Source organism: Octopus bimaculoides, chromosome 1 (assembly GCF_001194135.2).
Source record: "Octopus bimaculoides isolate UCB-OBI-ISO-001 chromosome 1, ASM119413v2, whole genome shotgun sequence".
In the NCBI taxonomy this organism is placed as follows: domain Eukaryota; kingdom Metazoa; phylum Mollusca; class Cephalopoda; order Octopoda; family Octopodidae; genus Octopus; species Octopus bimaculoides.
Window position 1 is genome coordinate 160,577,989 of NC_068981.1, and position 20,000 is coordinate 160,597,988.

General features: G+C 33.5%; 1 protein-coding gene across 4 annotated transcripts in view; it reads left to right on the forward strand.

Annotated features, from left to right (window-relative positions):
* Positions 1-20,000, forward strand: part of LOC106884418 (activating signal cointegrator 1 complex subunit 3) — a 493,492-nt gene that overhangs the window by 465,983 nt on the left and 7,509 nt on the right. For all 4 annotated transcript variants that reach the window (XM_014935791.2, XM_052972249.1, XM_014935790.2 and 1 more), the window contains 4 exons: positions 9,297-9,352; positions 11,161-11,329; positions 17,356-17,507; positions 19,254-19,371. In XM_014935791.2, the coding sequence (XP_014791277.1) occupies positions 9,297-9,352; positions 11,161-11,329; positions 17,356-17,507; positions 19,254-19,371 (495 nt within the window). The remainder of the gene's footprint in view (positions 1-9,296; positions 9,353-11,160; positions 11,330-17,355; positions 17,508-19,253; positions 19,372-20,000) is intronic.

A 20,000-nucleotide genomic window follows, 5' to 3' on the forward strand; every position in this document is an offset into this window, starting at 1 on the left:
TATATATATAATTCTACATTCTTCATCATGGGACTGGACTGGACTGGACAAGTTTAAAATGTTCAAAGCTCTTTTCAATTTTATTAAACATGGTAATTTGTCCAACCCTTTTCCAGTCGTCACAGCTCCCAGCTCATTGAGAAACACTGGCTTAGAGTATGCATTGTGAAACCAAATTAGAAATAAACCAGATGACTTATGACAACAGATTAACTAACAAATTCAATAACTTTTGTTTTTGTTGGGAGTTAAAAGTTCAGTTAATTTATAATATAGACAGCTATAATGTGTCTAAAGAAATTATATTGTAATAAAGTCATTTTTCTGATTGTGTGGTTCATTTTTTTTCAGTGAGGGAGTACTTTTCATAATGAAAGTTATGAAAAGTTCATTTAATTTCATTCCAAGCATTTTCATAATTAGTTTAGAATTTGGTATGAATTATTTTTATCAAAAATCTATGTCAATTAGATGATATCTGGAGAAGAAGCAACCTAATTTGCTCGGCCCATTTGTTCTCTCTTCCCACTCTCTCTCTCTCTCTCTCTCTCTCTCTCTCTCTCTCTCTCTCTCTCTCCTTTTTTCTTTTCTTCTCTCTCACACACACATATACATAACATTGTGTGTGTGTGTGTGTGTGTGTGTGTGTGTGTGTGTATTAAAACATAATTTAGACATCTGAGATAAATTATTACCAAGTAAAGATAAATATCTATTAATTTACAAGTCACCATTAATATTGATATATTGACAAAATACTAATTTGACAGTTATAGGAAAAATAATGAGTCTGAATCATATATGAAGAGACACCGAAAATGAAATGGCCAATGATTATTTCTTTATCATGCCAGGTGATTATCGTAAGGCCCTGAGACATTGATATTAGCTCATATCATGTTGGCTTCAATCTTTGATGTTGCTTCATTAGGGAGAAAGTCAGTATAAAAGAAGTAAATAATCTTGCTATAACATCTCATCTCCTGTAGCCTAAATTTTTTTTTTCTCCTATTCCTTTTTCCCTTTTTTTTTCTGTGAGAAGGCTGACAGGAATCTAATCATAGTCCACATTTCTCAAACATTTTGAGCGACTGATGTCACAGAACAGCAATATCTTGTGATTCTGTTAAAAATAAACTGATTGTGTGTGTGTGTGTGTGTAGATAGATAGATAGATAAATAGATAGATAGATAGATAGATAGATAGATAGATAGATAGATAGATAGATAGATAGATGTTTGTTTGGGTTTAGGCAGGAAGAAAGGAAGGAAGGAAGGAGCATGGCCAATTGATTAACAAGTTCACTTTGCAATCATGAGATCCTAGGTTCAATTCTGCAGCATGGCATTTTGGACAATTGTCTTTTATTGTAGCCTCTGGTCAACACCTGAAATGAAAATTGGGAAAACAGAAACTGCATGGAAACCCATCAAATGGATTGCATCTGTAATGCAAAAGATCCAGCTTTGTTAAATTTTGAAGTGTTATGCTAATTCTGCTTGAGGTTTAAGTTATATAATGTCTGTGTGTGTTTAATATTATTGTGTCAACCATCTATATTAATTCAGGTCAGATTGTTCATTTGACTGAAGAACAGAATGCCCATTGCCAAAACTAGCTGATATTTATTCATTTTGCTTATATATATTACTGCTGTTATCATGAAAGAAGCATCCTATACACTCAGTAAGTGGTTGGTAAATCAAATTGAACACTGACAACACAGGGTTCAAGATAGCTCTCAGCCCTGCCGAGAACAAGGAAATCTCAATAGAACTGATGCCATGAAAAAATGCACCCAGTACATTCTATAAAGAGATTGGTGTTAAGGAGGGCATCAAGCCATAGAAAATATGTCAAATCATCCCACCCATGCCAGCATGGAAAATGGATGTGAAATTATGGTGATGGCAGCAGTGGTTTATGCGTGTGCACGTATATACATGCTTAGTATACGTTGTTGCTTCTGTACCTTGGAAAACAAAATCAGTGTCCAACCACATCCTTTGTATCATATACAGGCAATCCGTCGAGGAGTGGTAACTGCAAATAAAAAGTGATACAGAGTGGAGTGAACTCCAGACACTTCTAATGATAAAATGCTCTCAGTTCATGTTGTACAAGGGTTGGCAATAGGAGAGACACCCAGCTGCAAAACCCTTGCAAAAAAAACAAGATGACATGCCAAATAACAAGTCTAAGTCATCTATATAACAATGAAAAAAAGCAATTTTGTTACTGTAGATGCCTTAGTGTAGACTGAGTGTATTTTATCCTGGCTCAAGCACTAGAGAAGTTGACCCATGCAAGAGAACTAAAGTGTCCTCTCTACTCTCTATCAATTATTATTCAGATTTACTGCCCTCCTAGAGGAGTAGCCCTGTGGCACAGTTTATAGATTTCATATCTTGCTTGTACTTTTCGTTTTTTGTCAAGGTTTTCATGGTTGGGTGTCCTTCTCATTGCCAGCCACTTTACAGAGTATACATTTTATCATTCCACTTGCTTTAGAGAGGTTATCACATTTAGACATGCAGGGAGACTAAATAGTCTCTCTCTATCCTGTCTCATTTACTGCTCTCCTTAGACAGTTACATGTAATACAGTTTGCAACATTTCTGTCATGTGTGTGTGTGTGCATATGTGTGTGTGCACTCATCAATGTCATCATTCTATGTTTACATCTTCAAGATAGATCTTACAACTTGTGCAGGCTTCTGTCTTGCAATTTGTCATGGTCCTCCATCTCACAACCCACTATGGTTCTCCACCTCACAACCTATCATAATCCTCCATCTCACAACTTACAACAGTCCTCTGTCTTCCAATACATCACATTCCTCCATCATGCCACTTACACAGCTTAAGTAGTTGTCTGCAGCAAGCCTAAAGAATTCCCTCCACTCTTCTTTATCTCCAGTCATTCCTTCCTTTTTAGTGAGTATAGTGGTGCCTCATGGTTTTAGTGATTAAGCTATTTTATTCCTTTTCTATGGTGTTCTGCCCTACCTGATCATTTTATTATTTTATAATAGCCTTTATTTATAAAATAAATCTAATTTTTGTACCCCTATGAATTCATACTTAGCTTATATAAAACAATGCCGGTATCTTCACTACTTATAATAAACTGCTTAGATTATAATTTAATTAATATATAGTTAGTATGTTCTTTTTGCTTCAGTACTCCTTTATTAAATACCAGTAAATACCAATGATCAATCTTTTCAGGTACCATTTAATAAGTTAGTATTTAAGTATATAATATGTATAAATATTAAACTATTTCTATGTAATTTCTTTTCCTCCCTCTATTGTGTAAAATTTGGTATATACTCAAAAGTATTCAAAAAATTTATCCTTTTGTTATAATATTCTTCATAAAAATCTTCTGAATAATCCTAAATTTTAACTTTATACAATATGGCAATATTGTTTAAAATATTTAACTATAGTACCCCATGATAAAATTTCCCCTGTATCATTATCAATGGTCTACTAGTGGCTTGCCCCTTTAATTGTCAGTTTACACCTTGATTTAAGATTGCCTTTACCAAATCTTATTATATTGCTTCAAATTAATCTTGATAGTTTTATGACTATACCTACTATGATTTCTGTCGACTCCCTCAGCCCCTTCCTAACAGACACTGCTCCTTGTTCTTTGGCCTTAGATTTTGATGTACAAAGATTTCATAAACAAGACTATAAATTAAAAACTGAGCCCAAAAAACAGTGACAAGCTAGATCTCTAACAAGTCTTTCTTCCTGATACTTTAGTAGCTTCTAAGCTGAAGTGAAGACAGCATGTTCTTTGTCTATCTCCTTACTTTCTTGGAGGTTTTAGGTAAAAGTATACTAATGTGTCCATTTGTTTTAATTTAATTTAATTCTATGTCTTTATGCAGCTGAGGATTGCTCTGCATTTAAATTGATGTAAAGATTGCATTGTTCAATTAAATGAAGTTGCTTGAAACGATCATACTGCATTACCTCTGGATATCTTTGTTGCTTATTTTGATTTTAATCACCTTATGATGAAATTGTATAGTAATACCGTACGAAATTCTTGTGCCTCAACTTAAGTACCTAATTCATCTGAATCGAAATTTTTGCTTATATATATATATATATATATATATACATATATATATATATATGTATTTATATGCTGCCCCTCCTCACAGACACACACACTCAGTTGAGGGTCTCATGAGTTATTTTGTAACCTCACTAGTGCCAGTGCTGTGAAAAAAAGTACCCAACAACTCTGTAAAGTGGTTGGCATTTGAAAAGGCATCCAGCTGTAGAAGCTATGCCAAAGCAGACATTGGAGCTCAACATTGGAGGACATAATTATCAAATTTGTCATACCCTTTAAACAATCTATGTCAGCATAGAAGATAGACATTAAATGATGATGATGATGATGTGTGTGTGTATGCATGTGTTTTTAACTATATATGTGTTGCCGTTATCATCATCATACACACACACACACGTGCGCATGCACACACACACACACACACACTTCAGAAGGAGAGGTAAGAGAACTTTTCTAGAATTACTTTGTAAGGGATGGAAGAATACAATATCATACAAATTTTGAACAGTCAATGAGCAAGAGTTTTATTTAAAGTAGGATTGTATGACAAAAACCTTTCCTTTATTTGACCTGAAAGTCCATTTTTAAAGTAGTTTTAGTTGTAACATCAAAAGACAATCAAAACAAAGACATGCAAAACATACTTGTGAAGGATTCAAAATGATCTCTGAGCTATCAGTTTAGATACAAGAGCATTAACGTGACAAGGAGGCATTGTTAGAAATCTTACAACACGGCAGAAATAACAAAGAGGTGCAAACAGAAGTTAAATGTTTTTATGGTCACAATACCCTCATATTTTTATTGCCTTTCATATTCGCTTTCTCTAACTAAACTTGTTTAAAAAAAAGAAAACAATCTAAGCATTATATTTTTAAACAAACTTTCATAAACAAGTTTTTGTCATACCTAGTTTAATCAAGCTTAGCTCATAACAAATAGATTAAATCAATAAATTGAATACAAAAAAAGGAAAGAAAATTGTATTTATATATATATATATTTTTTTTTTTCTCTTCTGTGAATGTAAACATGAATTCCTGAATTGTTATCAGATATTTATTGAATGCTCTAACATGTTCAAACCCGTAACTGTTATAGTTGTTAAACTAATTGATTATTATATATATATATTCTGTCATTTAGTAGTTCATATAAATCTTCATGATTTTATAAATATGTCAAATGAGATTGGATGATTTGATAGATATTCAACTCTGATATTGAACAAATTTATAAGTTCCTCTTTGTAAGATTTTATTGCCATAAATATTTTATCATTTCCTTTTAAAGAAGTTTTCCAATGTATTTTTCTCTTTCTTTGAAATAGTATTTCTACCAGATAGTTTACTAATTCAACAGTGTATTATATAACAACTTATCATTCTCATCTCGTCTTTGTACTGTATTGTTTTCTTTCTTCATAATAGAGCATTGTTAGCTTAGTGTGGAATAATGTCTTCATTGGGCTATAGGTTCACTCTCAACCCTATGGTATAGGTTTCAAGAAATAGAAATTGTTACTTGATCTCTACTTTGAACTTACTGAGAAAAATAAATTTTGGAAGAAAATAAATATACATCATAAAGATGAGAAGAAAAGCTCCGTTCTTCAAAGAAGAGAAATCAACAAAAGATTATATAGAAGAAAGTTTTATGAGTTTTTTTCTTCTTTTTTTTTTTTTTAACATAAACCTCATGAAGGTAGCTCATTAGTTAATAAAGTACTTCCAGCAGAAAGCTTTAGTATAATGACTATTGATTGAAGTATAAAGACATTTTATATTGCTGGCTTAGGAAATAAGTTTCTAATAAGGACACTAAATCTTCCACATTTTTTTTTACAAATTAGCTAATACACACACACACATTTGCCATAAATGTTTTCCTCTGCTTATTTAGTCTTTATCTAAAATCTCTCCTCATGAAACACACAACTTAAATTACTACTACGTTTTTTTTTTTTCGTAATTGGTGCTGGGGTAGTGCCCAGGATCTTTACACAGACAGACAGGAGGTAAGGAGGCAACTATTCAGATTGGACTCTACTAAAAACACGTAAGATGCCAGATAATGGTGTTAAACCAGTTGATGAAGTAAATCTACCAGCCAGTTAGGCCATAGTAGGATTTGAACCCAGAATGCAAAATGCTGGAACAAATACCATGAAGCATCCAGTCCAGCATTCTTGAGGTTCTGCCTGTTCATTATTGACTTGGATTCGTGCCTTTTTATGAACGCTGAAAGAATAAGAGGCAACTTTGACCTCAGTATATTTGAATTCAGAATGCAAGAAGTCAGAACAAATATCTATTTGTGATCTATTATTATACAAGTTTCCTTTTACTGAAAGACCTCCAATAAGAATTCCATATATTACTGAAATTCAATAATATTACCTCATTATTTGGTGCATGATTTTATTGTATTCATGAACAGATGCCTGTCTTCTCTATTTCTTTGTAAACGTAATTCACAATTTTTCAATTCGTGATCAAGCATACGCAAGCAATATCTCATTAAGAAATAAAAGATTGATTAAATTAGGAAGACAACACATTCATGATAAAAAGGAATTGGATTCCAAGTGAGTTTTCTGCTAAATTTCATTTTAGTAATCATCTTAATTTCTGCATCATAGAATGTGCCTAAAATCATCATTGTATTATGCTACAAAGTGATTATTTTGACTGGAAACAATGTTATCTAAAAGCTCCTATTGCTAAGTATTTAGCTGTAATAAATCCCAGTTTTATAGTCAGATAAATAAGAGAAACTTCACTGCTGGGAATAGTATTGCTAAACTGCTAAGTCTATAAACACCAAGAAATATTAAAAATTTGAAATGAAAGCTACAAAAACTTGCACTACTTTTTCAATCTACTTTTAACATAAAACTTGTGATACAGAGTAACCATTTTCAAACAAAAATTTGCTTAAAAAATAAATGAATTTGTGAAAAGTTTGCTTCTTTTTTTTTATATAGTTTGACTCTTAATTTTGTTGGAATATTTGCATAAGCTACAACAAAGATAATTGTAAAATTAAGTGATTATACCTGAATAATTATTATCATCAAATGAATTTTTAATTGTATTGTTTTAATTATTGGCAATTCACATCAAATTATATTATTATTTCAGAATCATCATTATCTCCCCCTTCCCTGTTCAAACCACCATCATCAATGATTTAACAATTGTTTCTCCACAATGGCACTGTCTGGACAAGCTGCAGAGCATGCTTCTGAATGATCTTACTTTGTTGTTAATTTATTGTAGGAAGCAAAATGTAGGGAAAAAAAATAATAAAAATTTTAACAAATAGATACAGGCATAGCTATGTAGTTCAGAAGTTTATATACAACCACATACTTCTAAGTTCAATCTCCCTACATGGCTTCATGAGCAAGTAATTTCTACTATAATCTCAAGTTCATTAATGAATTGCGAATGGAACTCAGTAGCCAGAGACTGTGTAGAAGCCTGTTGAATATGTATATGTGTCTTTATATAGACACGCATGTGCATACACAAACATGCACATACATTCACACTCATATACAAACACATACATGTGTGATACGTTCATTCATTCAATGTCCAAATGTCCATTTTTCTGTACTAGCATGGGCTAGACAGAGACTAGATTTGAAGCAGTATTTTACATCCTGATGTCCATTTTGTTGCCAGCCCTTAACTGTTTTTTTTTGTTTTTTTCTCAAATTAGGGATTATTCTTGCATTCTACTGGTCTTCAAATATGTAGAGTGACCATTCTTAATGTCAACAAGGGACATCAATATCATATCATCACTTCACTAAAACAGTAACAAACAAAGCTGCTGAATACCAACATTCATATGTACATTCATCCACACACACACACATGCTTCCATACAGTTTTTTTATTTACCAATTCTACTCACAAGGCATTGGTCAGCCTTAGACTAGAGTTGAAGATGCATACCAAAGATTCTATGAAGTGGGATGGACAGAACCCCAAAATTTACATGGTTGTAAAGTGAACTTCTTAATTACATTATCTGCACTACACAATCATGTGTGTGTGTATAAGTGAATGACGAAAGTAGGAGTTATGTAATCACTTTCATTAGCTTACAGCTGTGTTTGCTATGAAGAACTGTGCACCTAAAGCTGAATGCAAGCGCAACATCTCATAGCTTCCTCAGAGCCATTTCAAATATATACACACAAACATGTATATCATCATCATCATCATCATTCAACATCAATCTTCCATGCTGGCATGGGTTGGACAGTTTGACGGCAGTTGGTTAGCTAGAAGACTGTACCAAGTCCCATTGTCTGCTTTGTCATGGTTTATATGGCTGGATTCCTCTCCTAATGCCAACGCCCAGTACTCTGTAGAGTGTACTGGGTGTTTTTTACACTGTAGTGTAGTTCAGAAGTTTTCTTCACAACCCTGTAGTTTTGGGTTCTGTCCATCCCACTACATAGCAGCTTTGGCATTTATCTTCTACTCTAGCCTCAGGCTACATCTATCTATCTATCTAGATCAGTGGTTCCCAACCTTTTCACAGTGATTCCCAACCCTTTTATTTAAATGAGTTTTCCCACAGACCCTTTTTAGTATGCCTATCCTTATGTATGTGTGTGTATATATATATTAATATATGAATATATATATATATATATATATATATATATGGAATTTTGAATTTAGTTCACAGACCCCCAGGACTACCTTTGCAGACTACCAAGGTTTCATTGACCCCAAGTTGGGAACCACTCATCTAGATAGATAGATAAATAGATAGACAGACAGACAGATGACTGACAGACAAATATAGGTATACATACATGTGTGTGTGTGTGCATGTACACACGCACGTATACATGTGTGCATCCATGTGTCAAACTGTGCATCAAGTTATATCCCTTTATTTCAGCAGGTAGTTTAGACATCCAGTCAATAAAGTGCAATAAAATAAATGCTGTAGTTGATATATGACCAACTGAAAAAGGCTACTGAAGGTTGCAGTCCAATAAGTGAAAACAGTAAAAGAATAAAACAGTAAATACATTCAGCTTGTGAACTGTCATTTCAAATATTCAACCATAATTCATCTAATTTATTAATCTAATCCATTACTCTTTTAATTCATTCAGTATAAGAACTTTTTCCTTCTTGAATATTTTCATCCTAGAATTCACATGAATATGCTGAATTACCTGTTCGTCACAATGAAGATCAGCAAAACAGGTCAGTTTCTAACATTATCTGCCACCGAAATTACCTACAGGTTTTGTTTTTATTTAATTCTTTTTTAATGTTATCAACTATATGATTAATTCACCAGCATTCCAGTTTGTAATAATGCCATCTTGAAGAATATTCAATATAACTAATTATGAAATTTTATCTTAATTATAACTACTTCAGCAGTTTAGAAAAAACTAAAAATTTCAAACAATAAAGATGAACCTGTATACAGGTAACATGGCATGTTAAAAATAACAACCAGATTCTTCTCATATCACACTTTACTGTCTTAAAAATGGAAGGAAAGGACATTTTGGACACTGTAGTTTTAGATGCATTGTGTTTGTCGAATGTTCTGGGATTTGTTACACCAGTAATGTACTTGATCATAGATTGGTTCAATTAAAGCTGGCCTGGGGTTAAATACCGTCAAAACTAACCTTAATAGTACATAAAACCAGGCTTGTCTAATCAATGTTTATCTACTTCAGTAAATTTTTAATATCTTCTTCTAAAGAAGATATTAATTTCTTATACTTAATCAACACTTAGGAAAAAAGAAGCAGGTATTAAGATTTTGTGGTTGTCGTAAATCTACTAACAAAATCCATAAAATTAAATGCTTATAACTATAAATCAAAATTGTCAGTCTTCTATTCAATTCACAAGACAATGTTATTTTTCCATTTGTTGAAAAATGTCCTTTAGTTCTTTTTTTCTTCTGCAAAGCATCTGTGAATTATTAACTTTTGATTAATTTAGTATGTTAAGTAGCTCTACATATTATATTAGCTTTGATATATTTTATTTTAGTGTCAGAACATTTCTTTTATATCATTAATTGTCTTTGAGAAAATATAAATGTCACAGCATCCACTGTGTGGCACCTTGGGCAAATGTCTTCTATTATATCCCCAAGCCAGCCAAAGTCCTTTGAGTGGATTTGGTAGATGGAAACTCAAAGAAGCCTGTCATGTATGCATGTATGTGTGTAACCTTGTTTAATTATCATGTGATGAGCATTATCATCATGTGAGGTTGCTTGTTTCCTGTTTTCCATGGAAAACTTTTCCACGTCTGGCTTTGGAAAAGTATTACTTTGCTTGAAAACAGGTGACAGTAGGTGACAGAAAGGGCATGCAGCCAGAGAAAATCTGATGAACAAATTTCACCTGATCTATGCAAACTTGGGAAAGTGAATGTTAAATGCTGATGATAAAATGCAAACTCTTATTGCCCTGTTAGATGGAATACTGATGTTTGTACAGAAAGAAAAATGATTTAAAATGTTTTCCAATATTTTGTTCAGTCCTTCTCCCATCTGAGTTTAGTTTATGCCAAAACTAACATTGTCTTTACTCTCTCCCTCACAATCAATAAAATAAGCAAGCACTCCTATAAAATAATTGCATCTGTACAAAGTCAGTTGTACAGAAAGCTGTGGGTTTTGGTGCCACTGCTGCTGCGCCAGCTTAGTGAAATGTTTTGCAGTTTGAAGTATGGTGTTTGGCTCTTCTGACTTCAAGCCATGCTGAAATCAACATTCCATTTCGTTCTTCAAGATAATAAATATCATCAACAAATCAATTAACTGTATAGCTGTATTGTTTCCTCTTCAAAACGCTCCTGCTTAGTTGTGGCCCGATCTGTCTTCTATTACATTACTTACAACATTGAGAAAATTATGAAGGGTACACAGTTTTATTTCCCTCTTTTTTGTGCATGTGAGGCCGTGTAGCTCCATGTAAGATGTCCTTGTTTTTATATGAAAATAGCTTATCATTATAATATACATTTCTTTTTCCCAGTGAACTTGCTCAACAGTTACCATTGGAAGTAAGTCCTCATACAATGGACTCATCACATACAAAGACAAACCTACTCCTTCAGGCTCATTTCTCCTCTCTGACACTACCCTCCTCTGATTATTACACTGACACGAAATCTGTTCTTGACCAAGCAATTAGAATTCTTCAGGTAAGTTATTCTCCTTTGGTCTTCTCCAGACATTGTTCTTCCACAAAGAAAAAAATGAAACTAAAGATGAAGATATTTTTATTTTTATTCCCAAACTTAACCCTTTTGATATCAACCTGACTGAAGCTGCCATTGGTCCATGATACGAACTTCTTGCTTTAAAGTGGTTTAAATTAAAATATTCTGTCAAAATATCATGTTAACTTATGTTCCAAATATCAGTTTAATAACAACAAAGTTATGTTACTAAATTTTTAATTATTTTCAAGATTAATTGAAACAAATGCAGTGTAATTCAGCAGAAATATGCTAACTAAAGGGTTAACATTTATATTATTCATGCTGTTTAATTTAAATTTTCATTAAACAATCTGGTACTGTTGCATACTTTATTAGAAAGAACATTAATGATCAATCGTTGCATTGTCACACTGAAACAAGTTGTCAATGTTGACATTGTTGCCTTCATCATCATCATCATCATCACAATCATCATTGTCACCATCATCACCACCACTCCACCATACTCCTCCTTATCATCATCATCACCACCAACATCATCATCATCATCACCACCAACATCATCATCAACAATTACTGCAACATTGTCTCTTGTCTTTTAATTATTTTCTGAATCTGTGATACATCTTCTCGTGGAGTGTCTGAATCGCATGGACAACAGATGTTAAATGATGATGATGGTGATGATGATGACAATGACGACAATATTTAGATTAAATATTGACTGGTTTCAATCGTTTAGAGATTTGAGTTCTAATTTCAAACCCAGCTTGGAATGAATGCACATATTCAGGAATAAAACAATTTATATACATAAATGAATATAAATTTGTAGCTGTGTGGTAAGAAGCTTGCTTGTCAACCACACGGTTTCAGGTTCAGTCCCACTGGGCAAGCGTCTTCTACAATATATCCTTAACCAACCAAAGCCTTGTGAGTGGACTTGGTAGATAGAAACTGAAAGAAGCTCATTGGTGTGTGTGTTTATGTTTGTCCCCCACCACTGCTTGACAGCCGATGTTGTTTTGTTTACATTCCCATAACTTAGTGGTTTCGCAAAAGAGACCAATAGTATCAGACTTAAAATTAAGTACTGGGGTCATGTCCGACTAAACCCTGTAAAGAGGTGCCCCTGCATGGCCACAGTCCAGTGACTGAAACATCATCATCATCATCATTGTTTAACATCTGTTTTCCATGCTGGCATGGGTTGGACAATTTAGCAGGAGCTGGCCAACCAGTAAGCTGTCTAGACTTCAGATTGTTTGTTGTGGCATGGTTTGTACAGCTGGATGCCCTTCCTAAGTGCCAACCACTTAGCAGAGTGTGCTGGGTGTTTTTTACATGCCACCAGCACCTGTAAAGGACAAGCCTGTATGTATGGATGACTGCGACTTTACTTGGTTTCATGCGTTTTCTCAAGTACAGCAAATTGCCACAACTCCTGGTCCCTTGTCATTTCCTTAGTGGGGCCCAGCATCTGAAGATTCTTTCTCACCACTTCACTCTACAATATCCTGGTTTGATCTCTTCTACAAGTTCACTCCACAATTAGAGCTCAGCACTTCTTTAAGTAAAAATAAAAGCCATAAATATACAAATACATTCTAAAACTGATGTTAATTTTCTCGTAAAATATCAGCTAAGTAACTATAACTCATCTCAGAACATAGGCATTTAAGTTTCATCTGTGAGTTCCATCTTATCTCACTTTTCTCATGCCTGTTGAGCATCTTCAACTAGAGTCACCCTTATGGAGTTTACCCCATCCCTATTCATTAACTGCAATTAAATGAAGACCTGGGGAAGGAATTAACAAACTTTGTTGCTAGAAATAGCATTCAAACCAGAGGCTTTGGAAATTTGTCTACGCTAAGAATAAAGAAATTGTAAAATGCAAATAATGTATTCTTTTCTACTCTAGGCACAAGGCCCAAAATTTTTTTTTTTTTTTTTTTTTGGTGGGGGAGGGGGACCGATTAGATCGATTCCAGTACGCAGCTGGTATTTAATTTATCGACCTCGAAAGGATGAAAGGCAAAGTCAACAGTCTGTGTAAAGGGAAGTCTTAATGCTGTCTATATTATTTATAACTATAATGGGTTATGAGTACTAGCCTGGATAAAGGAGGGGTTCAATGTGGTCACTTGACCTGCTAGAAATAGCAATGAAATCTTCCTCAAATCACACCCTGCTGTCTTGAAAAAGAAAGAATATACTTGGTGACAAACAAATGTAAAAGAAAAACTGAAATGGTTTTGAGGCTGGAATATCTGTGATTATAGTTCTGCTCAGTGGCAGTTGACATAGGGTTAAACTACTAACTGGTTCTGTTTTGCTTTTAGTTTCTCTCATTGCTAATCTCTACATGAAGATAAAACACTTCTATTTTGCCTTTTTCTTCTCTGTGTGTGTTCGCACGCTCATGGGGTGATGTAGTGTTCGCAATGTTTTATAAATTTAGATGGTAATGATAAAGGGAGGTAACCTTCTAGCACCAAGATTCCCAAATATCTTTTTAATACGAAAAACATAGAAAATACACTAAGAGAAAAAAAAATCTATAATACTGTTAGTTTTTCTTTTCCTTTATATTTTTTATTGTTGTATAAAAATTAAAGGAATTACCTATTAATATAATTTTGGTATATTTCTAAATAAGGGATTCCAAAATTGATACATAACCTATATGTTAGGGAAAAGAGTGAATATTAACTCCTTTTAATACATTTTATACCTTAATTCACCAAATATTTCCTTGCTTTTATTTGAAATATTGAAACCCTTAAATATATTTTAAGCATGTAGTTTGGGGGCTTAAAATATATTAGGGAAGCACCAGATCAACAAACACCTTATGAGTGAATGTGGTTGGCAGAAACTGCATGGAAGCCCATTTTGTGCATATCTTTTATCTTTTACTTGTTTCAGTCATTAGACTGCAGCCATGCTGGGGCACTGCCCTGAACAATATGTTTTTTTTTTGGTCAAATTAGTTGACCCCAGTAATTATTGTTAAGCCTGATATTTATGCTATCGTTCTCTTTTGCTGAACCACTAATTTACAGGGACATAAACACACCAACACCTGTTGTCAAGCGGTGGTGGGGGACAAACAAAGACACATACACATAAATATATGTGTGTGTGTGTGTGTGTGTATATATATATATATATATATATGTATACACACACACACATATATACAATAAGCTTCTTTCAGTTTCCATCTACCAAATCCACTCACAAGACTTTGGTTGGCCTAAGATTATAGTAGAAGACACTTACCCTACGTGCCGCGCAGTGAGATTAAACCCAGAACCGTGAGGTTGGGAAGTAAGCTTCTTACGACACAAACATGTAAATGCGCAGGGCATAGTGATTAGGCTGATGCACTCCCGATCTCTAGTTCATGGATTCAATTCCCAGACCGGGCAGTGCATTGTGTTCTTGAGCAAAGCACTTCATTTCACATTGCTTCAGTCTCCTTTCAATCAAGTGAGAGTGTTGGCCTGCTTGCCTAGCCAGTGGGGTAGCGTCATTTGATGACTAAAACAATGCAAAGTGCATTGTGACCAGGGATGTGTAACAGCATTTGATAGTCTGGTCGGTCATGTGATATATGTCTGTGTTTTTATCTTTGTTTCGGTGTTAGTCACACCACCACCACTTGACAACTGCTGTTAGTTTATTTACATCCCCATGACTTAGTGGTTTGGCAAAAGAGACAAGTGGAATCTGTACCAGATTTTTTTTAAAAAGAAGGAAGAACTTAATTACTGGCTCAATTTGTTTGACTAAAAACCCTTGGTGGTGGTGGTGATGGTGGTGCCTGCAGTCCAGTGACTGAAACAAATATAAAAGATAAAAGGTTGTACAGTGTAAAAGAACGACAGAATATTAGTGGGAAATAAAAAGAATAGTAAATGAATATTGATTTTAAATTTTGGCTCAAGGTCAGTGATTTTGGGAAGAGGAAGTAAGTCGATTACATTGAATCTAGTACTTGTCTGGTATTTATTCTATCAACCCCAAGAGGATGAAAGGCAAAGGGGACCTCAACAGAATTTGAACTCAGAGCATATAAAAACAGATGAAATGTTGCTAATCATTCTGCTAGTTTGCCACCTATTTTGTAAATAAAAAATGGTCTCAAATTTTGGCACAAGGCCATCAAGTTCAGGAGAGGGGATAAGTCAATTATATTGACCCCTATGTTCAACTGGTATTTATTTTGTTGACCCCCAAAAGGATGAAAGGCAAAGTTAACCTTTGCTGAATTTGAACTCAGAACATCCAGACGAAACACCACTAAACATTTTGCCCGGTGTGCTAATAATTCTGCCAGTTTGTTGCCTTTTTACTAAATAAATATTAAAAGTATGTAAAGTATAAACAACATCAGGTTAATTTAACAGGGAACATATCCAGGTGCTTTTAGTTTGTATAAAATAAATTATTGAACTTGGGAGTAGAGAAAGTAAATCTACTTTAGCAGCTGTTGTTGAGCGGTTCTATGTAGTCAATCAGCCAAATAGAATTAGCGACCAAATGTATTGGAAATCATACTGCACTGTTTTATAAAAGAGTGAAGGATGCATTGGATGAAGCAGTCCTGGATTAACATAATGTTCAGAGATAAAACAAATGGATGTAATGCATTTGGTATAGGTTTGTTCAGTAAAGGCCGACCTTGTTTAAACAATTACTTCACTTGAATCACGTGATTAGAATCTCGTTCCTCTTTCCATCTTTCCATCGCCATTACTGCAATGATGTACATTACTGTTGTTGCTGCTGCTGCTGGTGTGTGTGTGTATGTGTGTGTGTAAAGGTTTGAAGCAAGAATAGAGTAGATATGCATGGCTTAGTTCAAAATATACATTCTTGTGATGTACACAGCTATTTACAGATAGAACTACCTTGTGCTAGAATCAAACTGGTTTCACTCAGTATACTTCCATCTTGTCAAAATCAACATAAAAACTTTATATAAAGTATTTTATCTAAGGATGATAACTTGAGTTAAAAATTATGTCATATCATTGAAAACAACATCAATTAAGTATTTGTTTTTGTTTTTTTTCTGTTCTCATATTTGATATATTGTAACCTTGACACACATTACAGAGATTAACAGAATTCAGAAAATATTCTTTGAATGATAATTTGGGGTCATATTAATGGGTAAATATTATAAATCAGATAAATTGCCTGCAGAGTAATAGGAACTAGTTACTGTTGGAAGTCATAGTGATATTTTTAATGTTACTTGTAAGTTCCTAACCATTCATGTACGAGAATTTAGAAATTCATTTATTCTTATTGATATTGACCTCACTTTTGTAATTCATTGTCATAATTTATATCTAGTATCCATACTGGCATGAGGAAGAGGACTCATCATGGTTCAAGTTAGTTCTTGTTCAGAGTTACTTGCTCACATATCTCAGTTTTTTGTATGCTTTTTATGACTGGATGCTCTCCCTAGCACTAACCACTTTACAGAGTGTACAGGGTGCATTTTATCATGGCACCAGTACTTGAGAGGTTGTCATTGTCCTCATCAAGACTAAAGTATCTTCTCAGTTCGTATGTTCTCTCAGTTCAATTAGCCAACTATTTTGTAGACAGCACTGGAGGATTTTATCATAGTACCTGCACTAGTGAAGTTGTTTTGTATTTCACAAGTCTATAAAGCTCCTAAGATAAGAGGAAGAATAGAAGAAAGAGTGGTGATAGAAGCTGAGCTTATGGTAAGACAGTGAGAAAAGCATAAGTATGTTGGTGGAGAACAAAGTTATTTATGTGAGTGGGTGACAGAAGAGAGATTAATAGAAAAAACTGCTGAGAGTTGGGTATTATTTTTTAAATGATTTATATGGAAATTTGTTTGTATTTATACCTTTTTATTTATTTATTTTTTTGTTTTTTTTTTGTTACAGAATTAAATTTATTGTAGCATAACATTGTAAAGTGATATCTTTTATTAAACTCATTTGTAGGCTCTTCTTGATACCAGTGCTGATCAAGGGTGGCTTGTGACTAGTATGTGTATCATCAACCTACTTCAAATGGTTCTACAAGGACATTGGTGTCATGAGTCAACCTTACTTTGTTTGCCTCATGTTATGACTTATCATTTGGAGTGTTTCAGGTAAGCAACAAAGCAACTTAAGACAAACAATGTGGATCAAACTTTGATTTACTTCCCCTATGAAAAAGTTGAACAGTTCGAAAAGCTGATTGTGCTAGAGAAAAAGGAGAATCCAATAACCTTTTGAGAATATGGAAAGAGAATTATCATCTATTATATATTGTTTTCTAATATGAGCACAAGTTCACAAATTTGGGAGGAAAGGATGATAATATCCACATGGATCTGTTCTTGGTCCCCCATTGTTTGTTGCATATATTAACAAAATAGATGCTAACTTCATTTCTGTTCCCAAGTTTAGACATGCACATAGCATTAAGCTATGCCTGGGGATCATATATGATATAGACCTTTCCTACACATAATGCTGTAATAGCCTGCTGGCTGTAGACAAGTGCATCATTATACATTTTGGGTGCTAAAAAAAACATGGAATCTGCCTACTTCCTACTCAGCTTCTACTTTAAAAGTCTGCTGATAAATATAACTTAGGCATTAGTGTCAACAATGAGCTATACTTGATAAACCACATTTCCAAACTTGTAAAAAAAAATCTAAGGTATCACTCAATAAGACCATTTGCCAGCTGCTCACTAGCTATATATTTAAAGTTACAAATGGCTATAGTACATCCATACTTGCAATTTCCATCTCTAATTTGGAACCTCCATCTTGTCCAGCAACCAGATGAATTCTCTCCATCTGTCACTATATCTTGAACAGCTTCTTTATCTGGATATGACACACTAAAGCTTCAATGTCTTGTCATCTTTTCATCAACGGTATTGACCACTCCTAATTCAGTATCTCTGCTACCTATGAATACACTCGTAAAGTCAAAAAAACTAGTACCCATGACTCTTGGAAACACTTTTTTAATGCTCAGAATTGTCAAAACATGGAATAATTACCTGCACTGATTGTCAGGACACTGCATCCTTCAAAAATTCCATGCTTCCTGAAATTTTACAGCACTATCCTCGATATGCCAGTGTTCCCTTCCCTCTTTGACTTGACTTATTGCTGCTTTCTGTTTTTGCTTTAATCTTTTTCTGATGAGTTGTACTGCACCTGAGCACTGTATGCAAATAAGCTCAATATTATTACACCAATGCCAGAAAGATGAAAGGTAATGTCAATTCTAGCAGGATTTGTACTTAAAACATAAAGAGACGTAACCAAATAACTCATGGCATTTTGCCCACTGCTCTCTGATTTTGTTAGTCTACCATCTTTTTTATCAGCTGTAATATATTAACAAATGAATGATGTCAGTTATATCCTGGTTGTGAGGATATCTCCATGGCTAAAGTGTGTAGTTTATTGAACAGAAATATATCAGGAACATTCTCATAGTTATGTATTTTTATTGATTAAAACTGACAAAGATATAAAAATAACGATGAATAAATTACTATGTCTGGAGTTAATTATAGAAGTAGTTTTTGCTATAAGATTGCAAGTTATAAAGAGTTCAGTTTGATCAAAATAACAATCTAGGGTTAAAGATTTGAATAGTATAAATAGATGAGAAATCCTTAAGGAAAAAACTTGTTTAATGAAGGTTCTAGACCTGAGAAATTTTGATAGCCTAAAAATATTTGAAGTACAAGTAAAAGAATTAATGTGCCAAAAAGCAGGTAGCCATTCCGATTTGATTTGTCATTTAAAAAATTAATTTCATTAGAATTGTTTTTTTAAATGTCTAATTTTATATTATGTTTTTATTTTAATAAATAAAAACAGGAAACCTAACGGTAATTTAATTGAATGTTTACCGGAATTAATGGCATTGTGTGATGGCAAGTTCGAAGTGTTGTTTTCAATGTTGAAAGAGGAAATGCGTCGAGCCCATATTGAACAGGTAAGGAGATGGCTTCTAAAATTCTTACAGTTTTTTGTATCATCATAGCCTGAAAATATTATTTATCTTGATTTATTGTCTTTATCAAAATATATTCTTAAAAAGAGAAATTACTTGATGTTGTAATTTTTGTTTCTATGATTATGTTTCTATTTTTCCTTCTGATTTTTAATATAAAAGAAAACTAAATACTAGAATTCTTCTGTAGTTCTCTTCTATAGCAGATCATTTTCACTCTTTTTATAAATATTAACCTTATTTTCATTATTGGGTGGATGACAGAATTGATATGTTGGACAAAATGTTGTGTTACACTTGGTTTCATTCCGTTGATTATATTTTGCTTTTGATTCTCCCAAGCAGAGTAAAATGACTACCAGTTTTGTTTTAATAGACTAATTCTGGAAGAAGAGGACCCCAGTATGGCCTTAGATCAATAACTGAAAAATTTTCAAAAATATAATATCAACAATTCAATAATTTACTTGAAAACCTCTAAAATTGAAATAATTTTTCTAGTGAGAGAGGACCCACAAATGGAAAATTTTTTAAAGCACACAGAAAGGCTTTTTTTAAGAAAGGGAGTAAGTGGGCATAAAATGAAACTATAAAATGTATAACCAACTGAA